Source organism: Numida meleagris, chromosome 5 (assembly GCF_002078875.1).
Source record: "Numida meleagris isolate 19003 breed g44 Domestic line chromosome 5, NumMel1.0, whole genome shotgun sequence".
Lineage (NCBI taxonomy): Eukaryota > Metazoa > Chordata > Aves > Galliformes > Numididae > Numida > Numida meleagris.
In genome coordinates, this window is record NC_034413.1 from 2,099,578 (window position 1) to 2,116,680 (window position 17,103).

The 17,103-nt window shown below is 43.3% G+C and overlaps 1 protein-coding gene across 7 annotated transcripts in view; it reads right to left on the minus strand.

The window, feature by feature from the left end:
* The window catches only part of PTPRE (protein tyrosine phosphatase, receptor type E), an 82,614-nt gene continuing 69,228 nt past the window's right edge, over positions 3,718-17,103 (minus strand). For all 7 annotated transcript variants that reach the window (XM_021399247.1, XM_021399241.1, XM_021399243.1 and 4 more), the window contains 7 exons: positions 16,043-16,136; positions 15,148-15,224; positions 13,846-13,980; positions 12,953-13,078; positions 11,492-11,652; positions 8,471-8,606; positions 3,718-6,709 (listed from right to left, as the gene is read on the minus strand). In XM_021399247.1, the coding sequence (XP_021254922.1) occupies positions 6,635-6,709; positions 8,471-8,606; positions 11,492-11,652; positions 12,953-13,078; positions 13,846-13,980; positions 15,148-15,224; positions 16,043-16,136 (804 nt within the window). In that variant the 3' untranslated portion in view covers positions 3,718-6,634. The remainder of the gene's footprint in view (positions 6,710-8,470; positions 8,607-11,491; positions 11,653-12,952; positions 13,079-13,845; positions 13,981-15,147; positions 15,225-16,042; positions 16,137-17,103) is intronic.

A 17,103-nucleotide genomic window follows, 5' to 3' on the forward strand; every position in this document is an offset into this window, starting at 1 on the left:
CAACGGGCAGCTCCGTAACCGTGCCGCTGCTGGAGCCCCGCAGAGCGGCTGAGGGCAGTGGAGCAGGACCAGCAGCGGTTTGCATCAGTAAAACAGATTAAATAAAGAAATAAAGAAATAAATACCAAAGCCATCTCTGCTGTTACCTTCTTTTATGGACAAAAGCCGATTCCCTGACAGGAGCTCACTCAATCACACCTGCATTGAGGCTCAAGGCGCGCTGTGCTGCTCTGCTGTCGGGATCGGAAACAAACAGCAGAAAGCAGCCGGTGAGGGGCTGGGATGAGTGGTTTCTTACCATAAACGTGCGCAGGAGCGAGGTATAGAATCTGGTGACCTTACCTGCAAGTCGGCAAAGTTCTACACACGCTCATGTGGGGAAGTGATAGGAAGGGAGAAGGGCCTTTCCCAAGGTCATGCAGCCCTCTGTGCTGCCGAGGATAAAAGCCGAATATTCAGCTCTTCCTCAAAGCAGCACTCCTTTTGATGGCCTTACTTTTATATTTAATTATCTCGTTTGCCTCGCATGCTATTTCATGTGGTAGGATGACTTTAGCGGGCTTTAGATATGGTAAAGTTAGATGGAAGCAGCTTTCTAAATGTTGGCCTTTTGCTTTTGAATTAAATTACTCTGAAGTTTACTTCATAAGCTTTGGTGGGGGGGTTGATTTAGTTTAGCATATTAACACAGATTTATTATCACACCTTCATCTTGTCACGACAGCTTTACGCTAATGGACAATCTTGTGTTTAGGTTAAAAACGTTTACATTGAGTGTCACTGTCAGAAAAAAAATAGATAAAACGCAATATTTTGGACGTCTTTACAAGAGCAGCTATACCTGAAGTTACCAAAACAACATATACCAGCAGAACCCTTTGAAAGCTTAACTCACTGCAGTCTCTACAAACCTACATCAAATCAAACTGGACAGCAAAATAGCAATTTTTGCTGTGTGCCAATAACCGTATGTTCTGGCACAGTCATGCAGTGGTTTATTAGCGCACTTACCACATCGTATTCTATCACAGCCCTTGTGATAAACGTCTCAGCAAACGCAGCAATGCCTACAAGAAAACACAAATTACAGTAAAGGTTGAGTGTGCCCTTAAATCTGTCATTGAGAGCAGCAGTTCTCTCTTAAATAATGGATATACAAATATTTGCAACAGTAGATCTACAGGAGAGAAAAATGACATTTATTTCAGATTTTCTGATACGGTAATTTTTTATCTGGGAACATTTGATTCACGAGGAGTACAAGTCGGCAAATACAAGTTGAAATCAACAAACAAAAAAATGCGTTGAAAAGCAGTTTTATATCTAAATTGGTCCTTGAATGTCCTTGCCAGTTGCTTAGACATTTTTAACTTAACCAATAAAAAGGTAATTAGGTAAAAGCTATTTCACTGAGATCCACCAGTACGGACCTGTGAGCCTTTTTATTGATTAGGCTCATCAGTGGAAGACCCAATGGTAACAGAGACTCGTAAGCACTAAAACACACTATGTCTGAATGCTCCAGCCAAGAGCACAATGACAACAACAACAGCATGAAAAGAATTAGAGAAATCAGCATCTTAACTCCTCATAAGCAGGTCCTCGTACAGGGCCATTTGGTCCCGATTCCGAACAGGTGGTTTGGAAGCACTTGAATGAATGAAGCTTATTTCTCGCAGATTTGTACAATTAATGTCAATCAATCAGCTGAAAGCCTCAGAAAGCAGAAATTCCAGCTACAGCTTTTCCTGCATTGGGGCTTTTATACAAAACACAGCCCTTAACGTACGCAAGGCACTAAACTCAGGCAGCAGTTTTAGTATTAGTGAGATCAGCCCCAGAAAAGCGAGTTACCTTTGGATATGGCACAGCATCCTCTCAGGGCAGCTGCAACTTGGGCAGCAGATCCAGAATACGCAGCCAGGAGGTGACGGAGACACAACGAAGACAGTCACGGTGCCTGGCTTCTACACCTGCCAGCACTAAAAAGCTAACTTCTGCAAAAGCGTTAAAGCAGATGTGATTGGCATAGATTGAGTTGCAGGTGTCACCGTGGATCAGCTCTCAATTTATGAACTTTTCTTGTGCACTCTGGAAAAAAATACACTTCAGTCTATTCATACTGTGTAACACAAAGCCTAGTGGCAGAGTAAGCTATTTTAAGACAAATCTCTTTGCAATAGATAAAATGATGGTATGTTACGCTGACACTGTTGCACCTAAGATTTTCAAATGTCTGTATTCATACAGAGAACCTAATTATTTACTATTAATTCTTAGGAGAGGATTCTGCATAAGTTCCTGATTTGTACACCTGCTTATTGAGGACAGAGCAGGATTCCACTCAGCTCTGTTCGCTGGCTGATGCCATCAGCAGAAGAGCCACCTCCATGAAGGACGCGGGGCTCGCACCAGGGCCATTCCACCTTGCTGCTTCCTCAGAGCAGCTTACACTCGAGCCGCCCACTTACCATGAAATCTAAGCTAGAAAATACTCCTATACAATCCTGAAACAAAATCACTTAAAAGCAAAAGTTGTGTGACTTCACAGAGGCGGAGGCAGTTTCCAAGAAGAGAGGAACGTAACCTTCTCTTGCAGAGACCAAGAGCAGGAGGGACACAGCCCTCTGCTGCTCACTGCCTGAAGTGTGCTAAATAATTCCATCTGGAGCTCCCCAAAAGTGCTGCAGTTTTGTTTTTCCTCGTGTCTGCCCAGCTGGCACAAAGCAGCAACCTAGATCTGTTGTTCAATGTTTATAAATAGTTTGAGTGGCATCCATGAAAACAAGGGAACAATCGTGAAGCAGTGGAAACAGGGGAGGAAGGAGTGCTTATTTGTGAAGAGAGCTTCCCTGGCAAAGCCTAAGCCCAATTAATAATTTGGTAGTAATTCTCACAGTCTGAGAGAAGTGGCACAGAAAACGTATCAAAATCGTTAGAATAAAGCTCTTATTAAAATATCTAAATTACAAAATAATCCTTTAATACGCAAGATGAAGAACATTCACAGTGAAGTTCAATTGCTGGAAAAATTCTCAGAGGCACTGAACAATTTCTGTATTAAGGAAAGCTTAGCTTCCACTTGACATACGTGCCCTATACAGAACAAATACGTCTTTGATCTTGCTCTGTCTGTATTGTTTAGCCAGCCCACTGAAATCAATATTTCATGAGCAGTTTACAACAGAAGTTTGTCCCTTCTAAAAGTTCACTTTCTAAAAACAGAACCTTCAGCCTCACAAGCTGCGAAACGCAAAACCTTCATCAGGAAGCATGAGGCCAAGGAAACAAGGAAAGAAACAAAGGGGGAAGGAACAAGAGGGCACGGCCGGGCACAGGGAGCTGGTCCAGACAAACCAGAGGAGCATTTGCACCGCTGGAAACCTTCTTGAAGAACTACAGGGCCAGGCTTTATGTCATTACCTCCATACTCACAAAGGAAGGATGCAATGGGACTTGTCATGTCCGAGCTCTGCAACGTCAGCTCTTATTTATTAGCGCCACTTGGGAAGGCTTGGCCTTCTAATTGCTATCATGAGTTCATGCACACTTTGTATGCACAGTGCTTCAGTCAGAGCGTTGCTTCCAACTAACGACAGATGATAAGTACTGAAAAGTTATTGATGTAGATAATGGATTTTCAATCCTTCAGGATACTTCATTTAAATGAACACACATACAGGAATAAAACTAAAAGATTTAAAGGGCGTAATACAGTTTGAGAATAAAAACAAAGCTTTGTTCTTGCATCAGAATGTATTAGATCTTGCAATTTGCATATACAAATAATTCAGCAACATTCACCGGCATTAAAAACACAGCAAGATCAAATTATAAATGTAATAAAAGAAAATAATAATAGCTGAAACCGTATAATACATACATATATTATAAAGATTTGACAAATTAAATACAATTTGGTTATACAGAAAAGTTTCCATAATTTTACATTAAAAATGGTCCTAGGGAAATGAAAACATTTCAAAATATTGAACACAGGTGGTCAGGCTCGTTTCAAAAGTTTAAAAAACTGAGACGTAAAAATACCCTAAAAAACACTGGTAATTACAGTCAGCATTCTTCATTAAGGCCCAATTCAGCAAAGCACTTAAGGGATTGCCCCAGGAACAAGGAACCTGCGGTACGGTGTGTTTTATGGGGGAGATGTCGTCAAGCAAATGCTTAAATGCTCGGGTGAACTGGAACCTATCTTAACACAGGAGAACAGTCAGTCAAGTCACACAGTGACCAAAACCAGGGACAGATCAGAATGTACGACTTCCAATCAACTATTTGGCATTTCAAAGTCATTCCATGCAACATAGGAAGATTTCAGACAGAATTCAGATATACCCATGTCAAGCCACAGCTCCCCAGTGACGAGGCTGCGGCAACAGGCAGCCTCCCCATTACTCACAAGCGCCGGAAAGCAAGCTTTCCAAATTATTAAAAAAATAACAATTAAAATCACTACAAAGCCATACTTGCGACTTCCGAAATATATTATCGTTTTTTTTTTTTTTTTCCTGTTTCCTCACAGATTAAATACAGTTAGCAACTACCATCCGAGTACCCACTGAACATGGATGCTTCAGCTTCGCTCCGTCCTGCTCCTCGCTCCGGCATCGCCCATTCTTTGTCACCCGCAGCCTAAATGTTTGTACAGCTCCTGGGGTCGAATGGGACCGTGAGATACGCTTCTCTGGAGAGCAGTGAAAATTCTTGTTGCTGTGTTCTACCATTTAACCTCCCTGATACTCTCTGCGCTGCAAACGATCGTACTGAAGACCCCGCTGTGTTGCGCCTCAGACCAAATTTGCTCGGTGGCTATTTGAAATCTGATCAAATTTTAGCACGCGGCAGTACTGTAAACTTGGCATTCTTATAATCAACGCTTTGTGTTTTGAGCGCATCTCCTAACAGCAAGCCGCAGCGAACGCTTACTCTTTCAACAATCTCTTCCAGTGCATAATTGCATAATTTACTGTGCAAAGAAATACAGAAGTGGGTCAGCGGGAAGACGAGAAGCAGGAAGTGGCAGTGTTCAGAGCAGTGTGCTTCCAAGTTCTTAACCGCACCTCTTCCATTCAGGATGAAAGTAAGGAGAGGCAGAGGCGCTCCTGTCGCCTTGCAAGGATCATGAGCTGCTCCTTGCTAGCAGCTGGGGGAAACGCTCACGGGAGCGGTGAAAGGTTTAAGCTGCTTCATTTTCAATAAGGCTTTGATGTTTGCATTGAGAAAAACCAGCCAACTGGACAAGACAGGACTATTGCATATTAGTTAAGTAACTGGAGTACGTATTCACGTATTTTGTGCTCATTAATTCCTACTTGCGTTTAACGAGTGGAGAAGATAGAGCTTTCGTATTCAACATTCAGACGCCCTGCGAGTTCTGGGTTTTCTAACCCCCGAGCACATCCTGTCCAGGGACATAACAGAGACTTCTAAAATCTATTTCCCCTATTGTATTAGCAGTAGTACTTTCATTAAAAATACATCTATATACACAATCATATCCCCCTTTTAGATAAAGGAAGCACTCCTTTGCTGATAATATATATGGGAAAGTAAGAATGTAAAGGAGTTTCCTTAATGTTGCTAGCGCTACGCTGTTCATTTTTTTCCCCAAATTGTAACAAATACCGTTAATTCTCTTGTTGGATCTAAGAGAGTTCATCTTTATCTTACTCTCTTTTGCCTTTTCTCGCAGTAGTAGGAAATCACGCACACGTATATCATGAAGCTCTATACCCATTGCCAACAAGGGCTGTAAAGCTTCTTGAACTAGACAAATTCAGGTGCTGCAAAATATACTCTTCTGATATGCAAAATATTGTCAAGGAGTGACAAACACATTATTCTATTTCTGAATTGATTTAAGCTGGTGTAATAGTTAGGAAAAAAAAAAACAACAAAATAAATGAACTTTGATTATGTTAGATCAGAAATTCCAATCTGTCTTTGCAACCGCTGCATCCTATTGACAGTAGAACTCGAAACAGAACTGCCATCCACTGGGAGGTTCTTAAAAACAGCCTTTAAAAGCAATGTGCCAGCTGCACTGCACACTACTAAACACGAAGGGCCGTATTCTGACACCTGGAGCAGTTTCTTTGCCTTTCAGTGAGGCCATGAAATCAATTCCAAGTAAGCAGCAGCAGGTTATCAGAACACGGCCCCAAATTAACACCTCTTTTCATTTGCTATTGACCTCTGTGAAGAAAGGTTTATGGCCAGAACATGTTTACTTTAAACATATCTACCACAGCTCGCTGTTTTAGTATGAGATGTACATGGCCTGTGTAAAGATGCACGAACCGGGCAACAGCATCGCTGATAAGTATCTGTCAGTGGAAAAAAAAATAATCAAAGAAATACATCTTCAAGAATTAATTTACTGTTATTTAGAATAAAGACTTCTCTACCATCTTATAGTGATATACTCTATATGAACATTATACTTTGCTTTAGAAGATATTTATATTTCAGAAATAATTTTGTACAGCAAATGCAACTTTTAGAGCAAACACAAGGTCCTATTTACAGTAAAAGTCAACAAACAAAGTGACATGGAATAAATTAATATCATATACAACTATTTATACAGACAAATTAAAAAATAAGGCCGAAGTTTTCATTTAAAATTAGCGTAATCGGAAAATATGTCGATGAAATCTTGTACCACTCTGTAGCAGAACTCGTACTGCTCCTGAAAAACAAGAAGACAGCGAATGTACTCCGGTTGCGTCACACCTATGCATCACGGTTACGCAAATCCTAGCAGTACCGCAGCGTGCTGGAACTCGAAGCCCACAGCAACATCCATCCGCTGAGCCACGTCTCCCGCACATGTCTGCTCTCTGCCCCCCTGTGCCCGTTCCCTCGGCTCCCAGCCCTGCTCACGTTCCCGCCCGTCGCTGTGAGGAGCCCTGTCACCTCAGCACGGCCCTCAGCGCGGGCAGAGCCCAGCTTCAAACGCTGAGCCACGGCGGTGCTGACACGGGAGGCTCCTCTCATCTCCCGTACAACCCACTTCTTGTAACGGGCAAATGAGAACACCCTGACCCCACAGAAGCACAGACCCGGCAGCAGGGCTTTCTCTTCAAAGCTGTCAGCTTTCCCTTTATGTGCAGAAGCAGCTGAGGATGAACCTATCCTGATTTTTTTTTTTTCTTCAATAAAAGCAACGGCACCTCTCTTTTGTCAAACAGGCTGATTCTTGCCTGTCAGTTAACACGATTTCTTTCAGCTTTCTAGGGGATAATTCTTCAAATGAACATCACTTCTTAAACCTGTCTTCTCGTTCAGGCTGAGCTGCTGATGGCACCGGGCTGTTCCCATCACGCTGCCGCGGGTGGCTGTCCCCGGGCACCCCAGGGAGCCTGGCTGCTTAACTCCGGGCTTTAACAGCTTCACAGCACAAACTGTGTGACAACGCAACTTCAATGAAGAGAACATAAAAAAAAAAAAAATTCTCCAGGTTTTTTTTTTTTTTTTTTCCTGAAACGGAGCTCCACTGGTAAATGCTGTCGGTACGTATCTACATATCTAGCTACCCACTGGCAGCGTGAGCCTGCCGCCTAGTGCTGTGTGTCCTTAGGATGGGACGCAGCCCGAACCCGCAGGCATGCTGATGCCTTCAGGGTGACTGGCTGGACTGCCCGATGTCTCATACCTGCTCATAGATGGAACAGGCATCTGCTGCAAAGCAGCGCTGAGCACAAGCCATTCCACAGGCTTTCTGCAGCTCAGCTGGGGATATCCCTGGCGATTACACCCCTAAATAACAGTACTAAATCACAGAGCCTGAACCCCACAAGAAAGATTTCCTCCCTGCAGATCATCCAGTGGTAGCTCTTCAGCCTCTTTTCCCTGTCTATTGCAAGGAGAAAATATCTACCTGGGAAAGCTGCTTTCAGATAACTGTTTCTAAAGAAGTTCCTAATGGAAACTGTTAGCAATGTACAAAGTATCAGCATTTCTATGTATTTTCCAAAAGCACGTACACATTGTTTTTCATGTTTATTCAGTAAGGGAGAGCATCTGGACCAAGCGTCACATGTTGCTTGTGGCTGCCTTGAATCAAGTCAGCATTTCCCCCCGTCAGTGACAACTGCAAGCCCATTAAGCCCAGGCATTTTCATGTAAAGAAAGAAAAAACTGAGCTACGGAGATACAGCTTAAAAAGCATTTACTTCTTGAGCTTTGTCACCTGCAACACACCAAAGATTTTGGGGGTATTTAACTGTCACCAGATCCTAAAAAACCACGGAACGTTTGGCCAAGCTGTACTTTCAGAGAAGCTATAAAAAAATCCGAAAACATACGGATTTCTGATAATACCTTGTACACACACAGCCGTCATACATAATTTATTTCAACCTGCAAAAAACTCCCTTTGTTCTCCTCCCACAAGGATATTTACCAACAGACATCCTTTGAGAAAGATTCCGATTGTTAAATACCATACCAGTGTTTGCACCATATGTGGCCTCTGCAGTCTTAAGCTCTTCACAGCTTGAAATACATCTAAGAGCCCCTCAGCCTTCACTCGCTCGAGAATATTGCTGAGTGCGATGAATGTACCTGTTCTTCCAGCACCGGCACTGCAACACAAACACGTTTGCTTGGCAGGATAAAAACAGCAAAGATAATATTGATAGAGAAAACCCAAATACTAATAGCAGCCTATTTTGCCCCGTCAGCCTTGCTAAAAGGGAGCCAGGATTAATCTAAATTAATTCTGAGCCAGGCACGATCTGGAGTTACTGGAATTATTATTCCAAAGCAATGCGATGGACAGCATCCAATCCAACACAAAGACTTGAACTGCTCTTACGATCTGAATCGTAACAGATCAGACTGTTTTCAAACAGATAAGTTAACAGAAGGAGAATCTAAAGTAAGGCTGCATGCAGGGCAATATTACATCCAACAAAGTAGAAACGACTGCTCTGCTTCTAACCTGATTACAGTAAGCAACCGAATCTAGCCCCAGTAACTATGGCTCCTTTAGTTCCATGCTTCACTGAGGATATTTTGGTCTTTTATTCATTTCAGACCACAATTCCGTGCCAGCAAAATATATTTGAGTGACTGTTACCTGACTTATTACACCTAACGTCAGAGCCAAAAAAAAAAAACATAAAAAATTGCTTTGTCTCACCTAATCAAATTGTGGCCCACGTGACACACACACACAAATACAACCAAAACAATCCATCAACAAACAGCGGTGGCTGTGCACTGCCAGGCCAACAGCTTTGATGGGGAATAGTTACTAAAAACAGGATGGAATTTAGCGCTCAGCAGTAAGACGAAGTGGAAGGAAGGTTCACTGGATTGCTGAACGGGGATAAACGCAAAATAATTTATTCAATTTCAAAATTTCATGTCATTTAGTAATTCACAAGCAGGTGAAATGTAATCACGTGTCGTTGCTTCTGCCTTATTCCCATCAAATGGAAAAGCATCTGATAAGCACAGCCTTATGGAAAGATTAAGTGCAAGCGCACCTGTCCTCAGCTGGAGGAAAAACGAGCAAGTACGCTGCATGGGATGCACCCTTCCCTTCAGACAATTACTTTTATCAGGTTAAAAACAAATGTGAAATCTAACAGGGCTGAGGTTTACTTGTCCTTAGCTAATCTGTAGTAACCGTATGTGCCTTCTAGAGTAACCTGTGAGTGATGCCCTTTGGATTAAGCCTACAGCTCCAATACCAGGAGGAAAAAGATATGGAGTAACCGCAGCCACACAGGGTGCTCATCCACACACTGCTCTCCACGTGCTTATGTTCACGCTCCTCATGCTGGACACTCTCCTTCTTTCTTCCCAAAGCACATTCCTAGCAACTCTTTCAAGTCCACGTGAGTTTGTTTTACATTGGGTTAAGAATGTTTAGTAAGGAGAACTGCATTTGAAATGCCGCAAAGTAGATGCTGTTTCATGGGACCATGGCACTGCTCTTTCGTAGCCACTTCTCCCTCTGCACTTAAGACTTATCTTCAGGAAAGATCACTTTTCACTTTGACTCTCAAACTTCTTCTCTTGAGACAAGTTCCAAAGCCAAGGACGCTGTGAAAGGACAAGGGCTGGGCAACAGGCAGAAGGAAGGGGCCTTCAAGCAACCCCGCAGCCTGGTGTCATTTATTACAGCGCAGAAAGAGACAGCGAAGAGAGAAAAGCGCGGGGAGCTGCGAGCCAAACAGAAGGCAATGGGAGACGCACACTGGAAGGGAAGGGAGTTGGGATTTAGCACAGATTGGCATTGAGTTCCGTTGGCAACTCAGTCAGCAAAACCCTTCTAACCCACTTAGGGCTGTGCCTTTATCCCACTGAAGGATCATTGTTTTCAGCAGCTCCTGAAACGGTTCATTAATAGTCGGAAGAAACGAACCGGAGTTTTCACAAGTTTAAGCTAGCACTCCAAAAAAAAAAAAACAGCCCTCAACTTGAGATGCGTTTGCTTACTCACGCATTTACATTCATTTGCATCTGCAGCCTCAGGTATGACTTCATGGAGCAGCTCAGGTATGCTGTGTAAGGGATGTCGAAATAGAGGCAGCAGAAAATTCCCAGTGTCATAAAACCTGGCGTGCGTTGCATGGTTAGTTTCATTTCCCTTTATTTTTCCCCAGTTTTTTAATCATCACAGTAAGATTAGAAAAACGTAGGAAAAATTCACATCAAGTGATTAAGCCGAGGCTTCAGAGAGGTTGCAATTCTAAAAGCTCCAAGAATTAGCAGCAATGCTTACCTCAGATGGTTCTTATGCATCTAATTCATGTATTATCAAAGACAACAACTGCTTTTACCTCTTATTTTATTGGTTAGAACTGTTGGATATTTTACCCACTGTTACTATCGCTCAGAATTTTACCTCCCTAGCTTCTCAATAAAAAGTGACTGTTCAGATTGGTCAAATGGAAGAATCAAACTCAAAATATCATCGCTGCCATTGAGTTCGGCCACCATGGGGCTGGGGAACACAGATCACCCCAGGAAAAACAGCAAAGAGCAAAACACTGCATAAGCAAGAAGGAGGAGAAAGCTTTAGCAATTAATACACGCTACTGTAAGATCCTTGTGTCCAGAAAATGCCAAGAAAACTGAGATCTCCCAGGATCTTTGTGCTTCAGCAGCGCCTGAAAATGCGCGATGCTGCAGATAGACACAACACAGACCATACTTCTCAGGCTGAGACTCTTGAGAAACTCAAAACTCACACCAGAACAAAATAGTGACACTGCAGAGAACAGCTCTAACAAAGTCGGACCTCATTCTAACTCTCACAGCACTCGGGTTCCTCTGTCAAAACACCTCCACGAATTAAATAATTGATTTTGAAGGTACAGACATCCTAATTCTTCGTTCAATCCTAATTTAAGGATGCGGCCCGCTGGCTCACAAAGGAGAGCTGCCCTAACAGCAACCAGATGGGAGCAAAAGCAAGCCTAGCCTCGACTGTGGGAAGGAGAGGGAGCCTCACCTGCAGTGCACCGTGATCGGGTGGTTCCCCGTCTGCTGCTGCTGCTTTTGGACAGCTGCAATCAGGTCGATCATCCCTTTTCCTTCCGCAGGGATTCCAATTTCTGGCCACCCATGGAAGTGGAACTGCCGAACCAGCCTGCTTTGTTTCTCTTGGTTACCCTGCGCGCATGCAAAGAACAGGTTCATCCAGATGTTAATTCCAGATAGAAAGGAACTTCTTACCTTAAACATAAGCACAGGATTTGCACCATCATGGTAAAGGGGGTTATTTTCAACCTGGTCTGTAACATATGGGTAAGAATTCTGTTTCTAAATTCCCTGTGCTGGTAAGTTGCCTCTAATTTTCTTCTTCATTTGCACAGCTGTTTCATCTGGGTAGTTCTAAGGATGTACTTAAAGATTATGCGTCCTGAGTACCAACGGCTGAGAACTTCTACCATGCATCAAAGCCAAAGGGTCCAAAAGTAAAAAAAAAAAAAAAGACAGATGAAATTCATTCATCTTTGCACAACACTAACTCTTAGCTTGAAACTTCAACATTATTTGTCTCGCCTTTGCACTCGCTGATTAAAAGCAGCCCTAGAAGTTCAAGCAAGTATTACTACCCTGCTAATTTTGCCAGGCAATCTGAATGTTGCATCATTATTCCATATGCAATTAAATAGGATATTTGGGAATAGACTTTACTGGTGGTGCTAAAATACTGATGCAAAAGATAAGGAAGAGAGAACCGTGCTGTTGGGGTTTGATCTAAAGGGGTTAGGCTGTAACTACTTCCCAGTATGACAGAAGTCAACACAGGGACAAGGCTGTGCATTGCAAAGCACTGTGTATTCACACCTCATCCACCACCCTCCTAGGGATTGAAGTGCAGAGCACTTCAGAGTCCTTTGGCTTTGCATCTGCCAGCTAGCCAAGTGCATAAATGATACGCAATACAATTAGTTAAATTCATGATATTCTAAACTGCAAGTATTCCACCCCCACCACCCTGAAGGTAGCAACGCAAACCAGTTCCTAAAGAAATGAAGAAGTGAGCGAAGACATGCATGCCCAGAAGTTCAAAAACAGGTTTATGCAGGGCATGCCTGTAGCAGAGGTGCATGAAGGGGCAGCTGCTACGCAGAGTTAAGTACACGTGCTCTAAAATGCTTCACAGGACTTAAATATCTTGAATCAAATTTCCAGTAGTAGATACGTGAGAGATGGTAGAAAAGGCAAGAACACCAGCAACAGCAAAATATGACCAAAAAAACCCATTCCTTGCTGTGATCAAAGGCGTGTTTTACTGACCAAGATTTTCATGGGACTTTATGCAATTTTTTCTCTTGGCTGATAACATGTCAGGTGACAATTATTCACAGTTATCCTTAGACAGAAATTCCAGCATTTAAGTTACATCATCCCATTTATGAACGCCTTAAAACAAACAAACAAGTCATATAATTTAAAACAGTACCTGGTTGTATGTAACTATGAAGTCTCTTACACTTATGGCATCTAAAAGGCTGTCATTCTTTATTTCTACAGTGATCTCTCCGTGAGTGACTGAGCCCTCTGATGGCCAGTACTGGAAGCACTTCTCCTGCAAAATGGAGAGAGAATCGTAAGCGTTCCTTGATTCGTTTTTTCCACTTATCTACACTGCCATGAACGTCTGACACAGGATATGACACAGAGCATAACGTGTTCTCAGGCAATGAAAAGCCTAAAGCCCAAGAATATAGTAATAAAGCATTTCTGTAACATAAAGCGTTAAGATGAAAAGGGAGCAGGAGTCAGAGCTGAAAAATGCTGCTTTATCAATGGACTAGAAGAAAAATAAGCAACTCTTAGAATCAATGCGGGGTTGTTAAAAACACACAACAGAAAAACACAACAACAGGAACCATTTAATGGCACTGAAGTACAGGTGAACGCAGCATCTTCAACACTGCAGAGCAGAGGGATGCAGGTCTCTTCATTAACGAATGACAGAGGATGCAAGCGAGAGGTTCAGGAGCATTTAGAGGCATAACAAGGAGGGAAGTGTGCAAGAAAGCATTGCCTGGCTCTTCTCAGACCTCAGACAGCTCTTTCAGAGGTGTCCACATCGAGCATCCCTACAAGAGTTGTGCATCTAAAAGCCAACTGGGCCCTTTGAGAACCATAATTTTCTGTAGCTTAGGTGTTTTTCTCTGACAAATCAGGCAAAAGCAGCAACACTGGCTTACACCTACTAGTGAAGCAAGAGCTCATTTCAGAAAAGGCAACAAATCTTACATTGCTAGAATCTGTAGGCAAAAAAAAGTTCATCTCATGTGAAGACTCATATTTATTGCATTTTGAAAATGGAGCCGGTGTGACACATACCTGCTCCCTCTCCTGCACCTCCGTGAGCATGACAATGGTGTGGCACTTCCACTCCCACACCATCCGCCAGAAATCCTCCACGGTGTGGGGCAACGGTCCTTGAGTGGCAATGAAGTAATCCTTCTGGCGATAGCCCTGCAGAGAGAGGCCGGGGCATCTGCACGTCATGCCAGCAGAGACAGAAGCTGGTGTTTGGAGAGAGCAGCACCCAGCTTCTCTTCACCTGCTGTCCACAAGAGACGTGCTGCTGCACAACATGAGGGTCACCCCAATCCTGCACACGCTCTGGGGACACGGAGCCCACCCGATTCTTGCTCAGCCCTCCAGCATCGAAATGAACACATGCAGACGTGAGATGTGAAAACCAACGTTCTCAATACTTTTGTCTTGTCTACGAGTCACAGCAGTAACACGGAAGCGGCCCCGCTGATATCAGTGTCCGGATACTGGTCCTAGTTTAAAGAGGACCAAGGGCTCCTGCCGCTCGCTGTCCTCATTAGTTCACCTTGTCTCCTCTCAGAAATGAAGATTCACGATCCCGAGTCTTATTTTATGACTTTTTACAGTCATGGCTGAAGGAATGAAGTTCTGCAGTGATAGCTGAAGGTTTTCGCAAGGAGATGATTAACAACCGCAGCATTACCTTAACTACGGAATGAACATTGGGCTTGTTTTTTGAGCTACAGTTCTATTTCCATACCGATGTGATCACATTGCGTAGTATCCACACTCCTCACTCACTAATGGGCTTTTTACTGCTTTAGGATATAATTAATTCTCATATTTAAATAAACGTTAAGAGCGGAAAGTGTTGCCCAGGTTCCATCAGGAAGCCAGGAACAAAGCTGGGAATTAATGCAGGTCCCCCTGGTACATGCTGGCTCCCAAACACTCTGAGAGCAGTTCTCCATGATAAATATGTACTTCCCCCTCTCCACTTTTGAGTTAGAAAGCCACACGGTCAGGCTCCTTGTTAACCTGGATGCAGGCAAGAGAACTGCTGGGTGTGAGCTGCTCACCGAGTTTGGTTCTCTGCCTGTTTTTTTTTTTAGGATTTAATAAAAACCATAGTTGATAAATCTAACAGCAACAACAGGCGTGTTTAAATTACACAGCCATTCAAAGGGGAATTCTGAATACTGAATAAGATTAGAAATGTATTTGGGAACTCTCATAAGCCAAGCCCAAAGAAAAAAGCCGATGCTCTTCATAAGCCAACGCGGCTGAAGCTCTTTAAGACTTGCAAGAAGCAGTACAATAGTTGACTCGTAGCTTAAAGACAACAAAAATATTTACACTTACATCTATGAAGGAAGCATTGATGTAGTCTGTGTATTCTTGCCCTCTTTTCATTGACAGAATCACTCTATTAAAATCATCTGGAAGGAGAAAAAAAAACAGACGTCTATTCTTTTCTATTGCTAACTGCACATCAGCTGTTCCACTATTACGTGCAATACTCCATGCAAAATTCCACCAGAGGAGGCAAGGAATCGTACAGAAGACATGTCGGTTCACTAGGTGGAATGGCTCAATTATTTCATTCCATTCTTAAAACTGATTATTATATATTTGTGCAGATAAATTATATATTTTGTGCAGACACCCTATGAAGACGTCACACTTCATAGGGACGGGATACAGACACAGGGACCCAGAGAGGCTGTGGGATTCCTGTGGGCACCCTGCTCAGCGTGGCCCTGCTGGAGCAGGGATGGAGCAGAAGGACCCCGAGGTGCCTCCAGCCTCAGGCAGCCTGGGATTCTGTGTGCGATTCCATTGTTTGTACCATTGCACAAACGTTCAACGGCCACGTCTGCAAAGAGGATGACAGAACCAAAGGGAAGCCTAAGTGAAACCCTCAAAAATAGGCTCTATTTAGAAATGAAGCAAAAAAAATGCCATGACAGCAGATTTTCAAAGCATTTGGATTTTACAAGGAGTAAGTCAAAGTTACAACTTTCTCCTCTTTAAAACATCGGCAGTAATTACTTGAAGAATTCCAGTTTCCAGGTCTGGGCAGGCCCTCTGTCCCTGACTTACCCAGCACAGCTACATTCTGATACGAGGCGCGCTGCCATCAGCATACTGGTATAACCTACATTTATTTATGACAACCTTAGGATGACCATGCATTGATAGCACAACCAGACACTCCTAGCACTTGTTTCTATGCGTACAAAGTCGATCATCTTACACGGGATAATCTGGATGACTCTAGCTTTCTTCATGTTTGCTGGAAGATTGCCGGTTCTCATGTTTTCTTTCATTATTCGAACATTCGTTAACTTCTGTCACGAAACACACAAACGAGGATGAGGATTAATTCAAACAGAAGTGGCTTCGTTTCATTACATTCTTCATAACCCGTACCCAGAGGATTCCTCACTGGGTACAGACCAGCACTGCAGTCATAGCTGACCACTTACAAAGCCGCTTTGCTGCCCTGTCTGTACAGCTGTAATCATGAGAATCACAGACCCATCCCATCAGTCAGGGTGGAAAAGACCATGAAGATCATGGAGCCCAACCGGCAGCTCCGCACGCCCAGCGTGACGCAGCAGCCTGCTCAACCACACGCTCTTCCCCAGCTCTACACCACTTCCCTTTTTAGCACCTCCACTTCCCTTATCACCGAAAGGCGCGCTGAATTCATACGCGCTCTTATGCGTCCCATTCCTACTTGCAATCCTTTTGAGGTTATTTATTTTATTAGCAAGCCTTTTCGGATTATTAGAACTCTGGGACACACCACCGGGCACAAGAAGACTGCACGAGCTCAGGGGCTGCTGTACACCAAATAACCTAACTGGGCTCCATGCATTTGTGGTTTTGCTGCTGCAGTGACCAATACCCTCTACTGACTCATGATGAGAGCACACGCAGGACGCAGAAGACAAGCACTGCCCTTGCCCCACTCATCTTTCATAGCAGAGCTTACACATACGCATGGTTGTGCCGACTGATGCGACAGCAACCGGCTGCTTCTGCTGGGGGGCGATTTGCCAGGTAACCACCGCAGTGACACGGCTGCGTTTCAGCAGCTGTTTAATATAAATTCAGCTTACCCTGATTTTAATTTGCAAACTGCAAGCAGTTTTTCAAGCTGTTTTCTATAGTTGCCAGGTGGTCAGTTTCAGAAGCACATCCTAATTCCAGTAAAAACTCAAGTACCAGCAACAAACCATTAGAAGTAAATTCCCACATCTCAGAAATCCCTTTTCAGCTGCTCTGTAACACTGCGTTTAACAGAGAGTG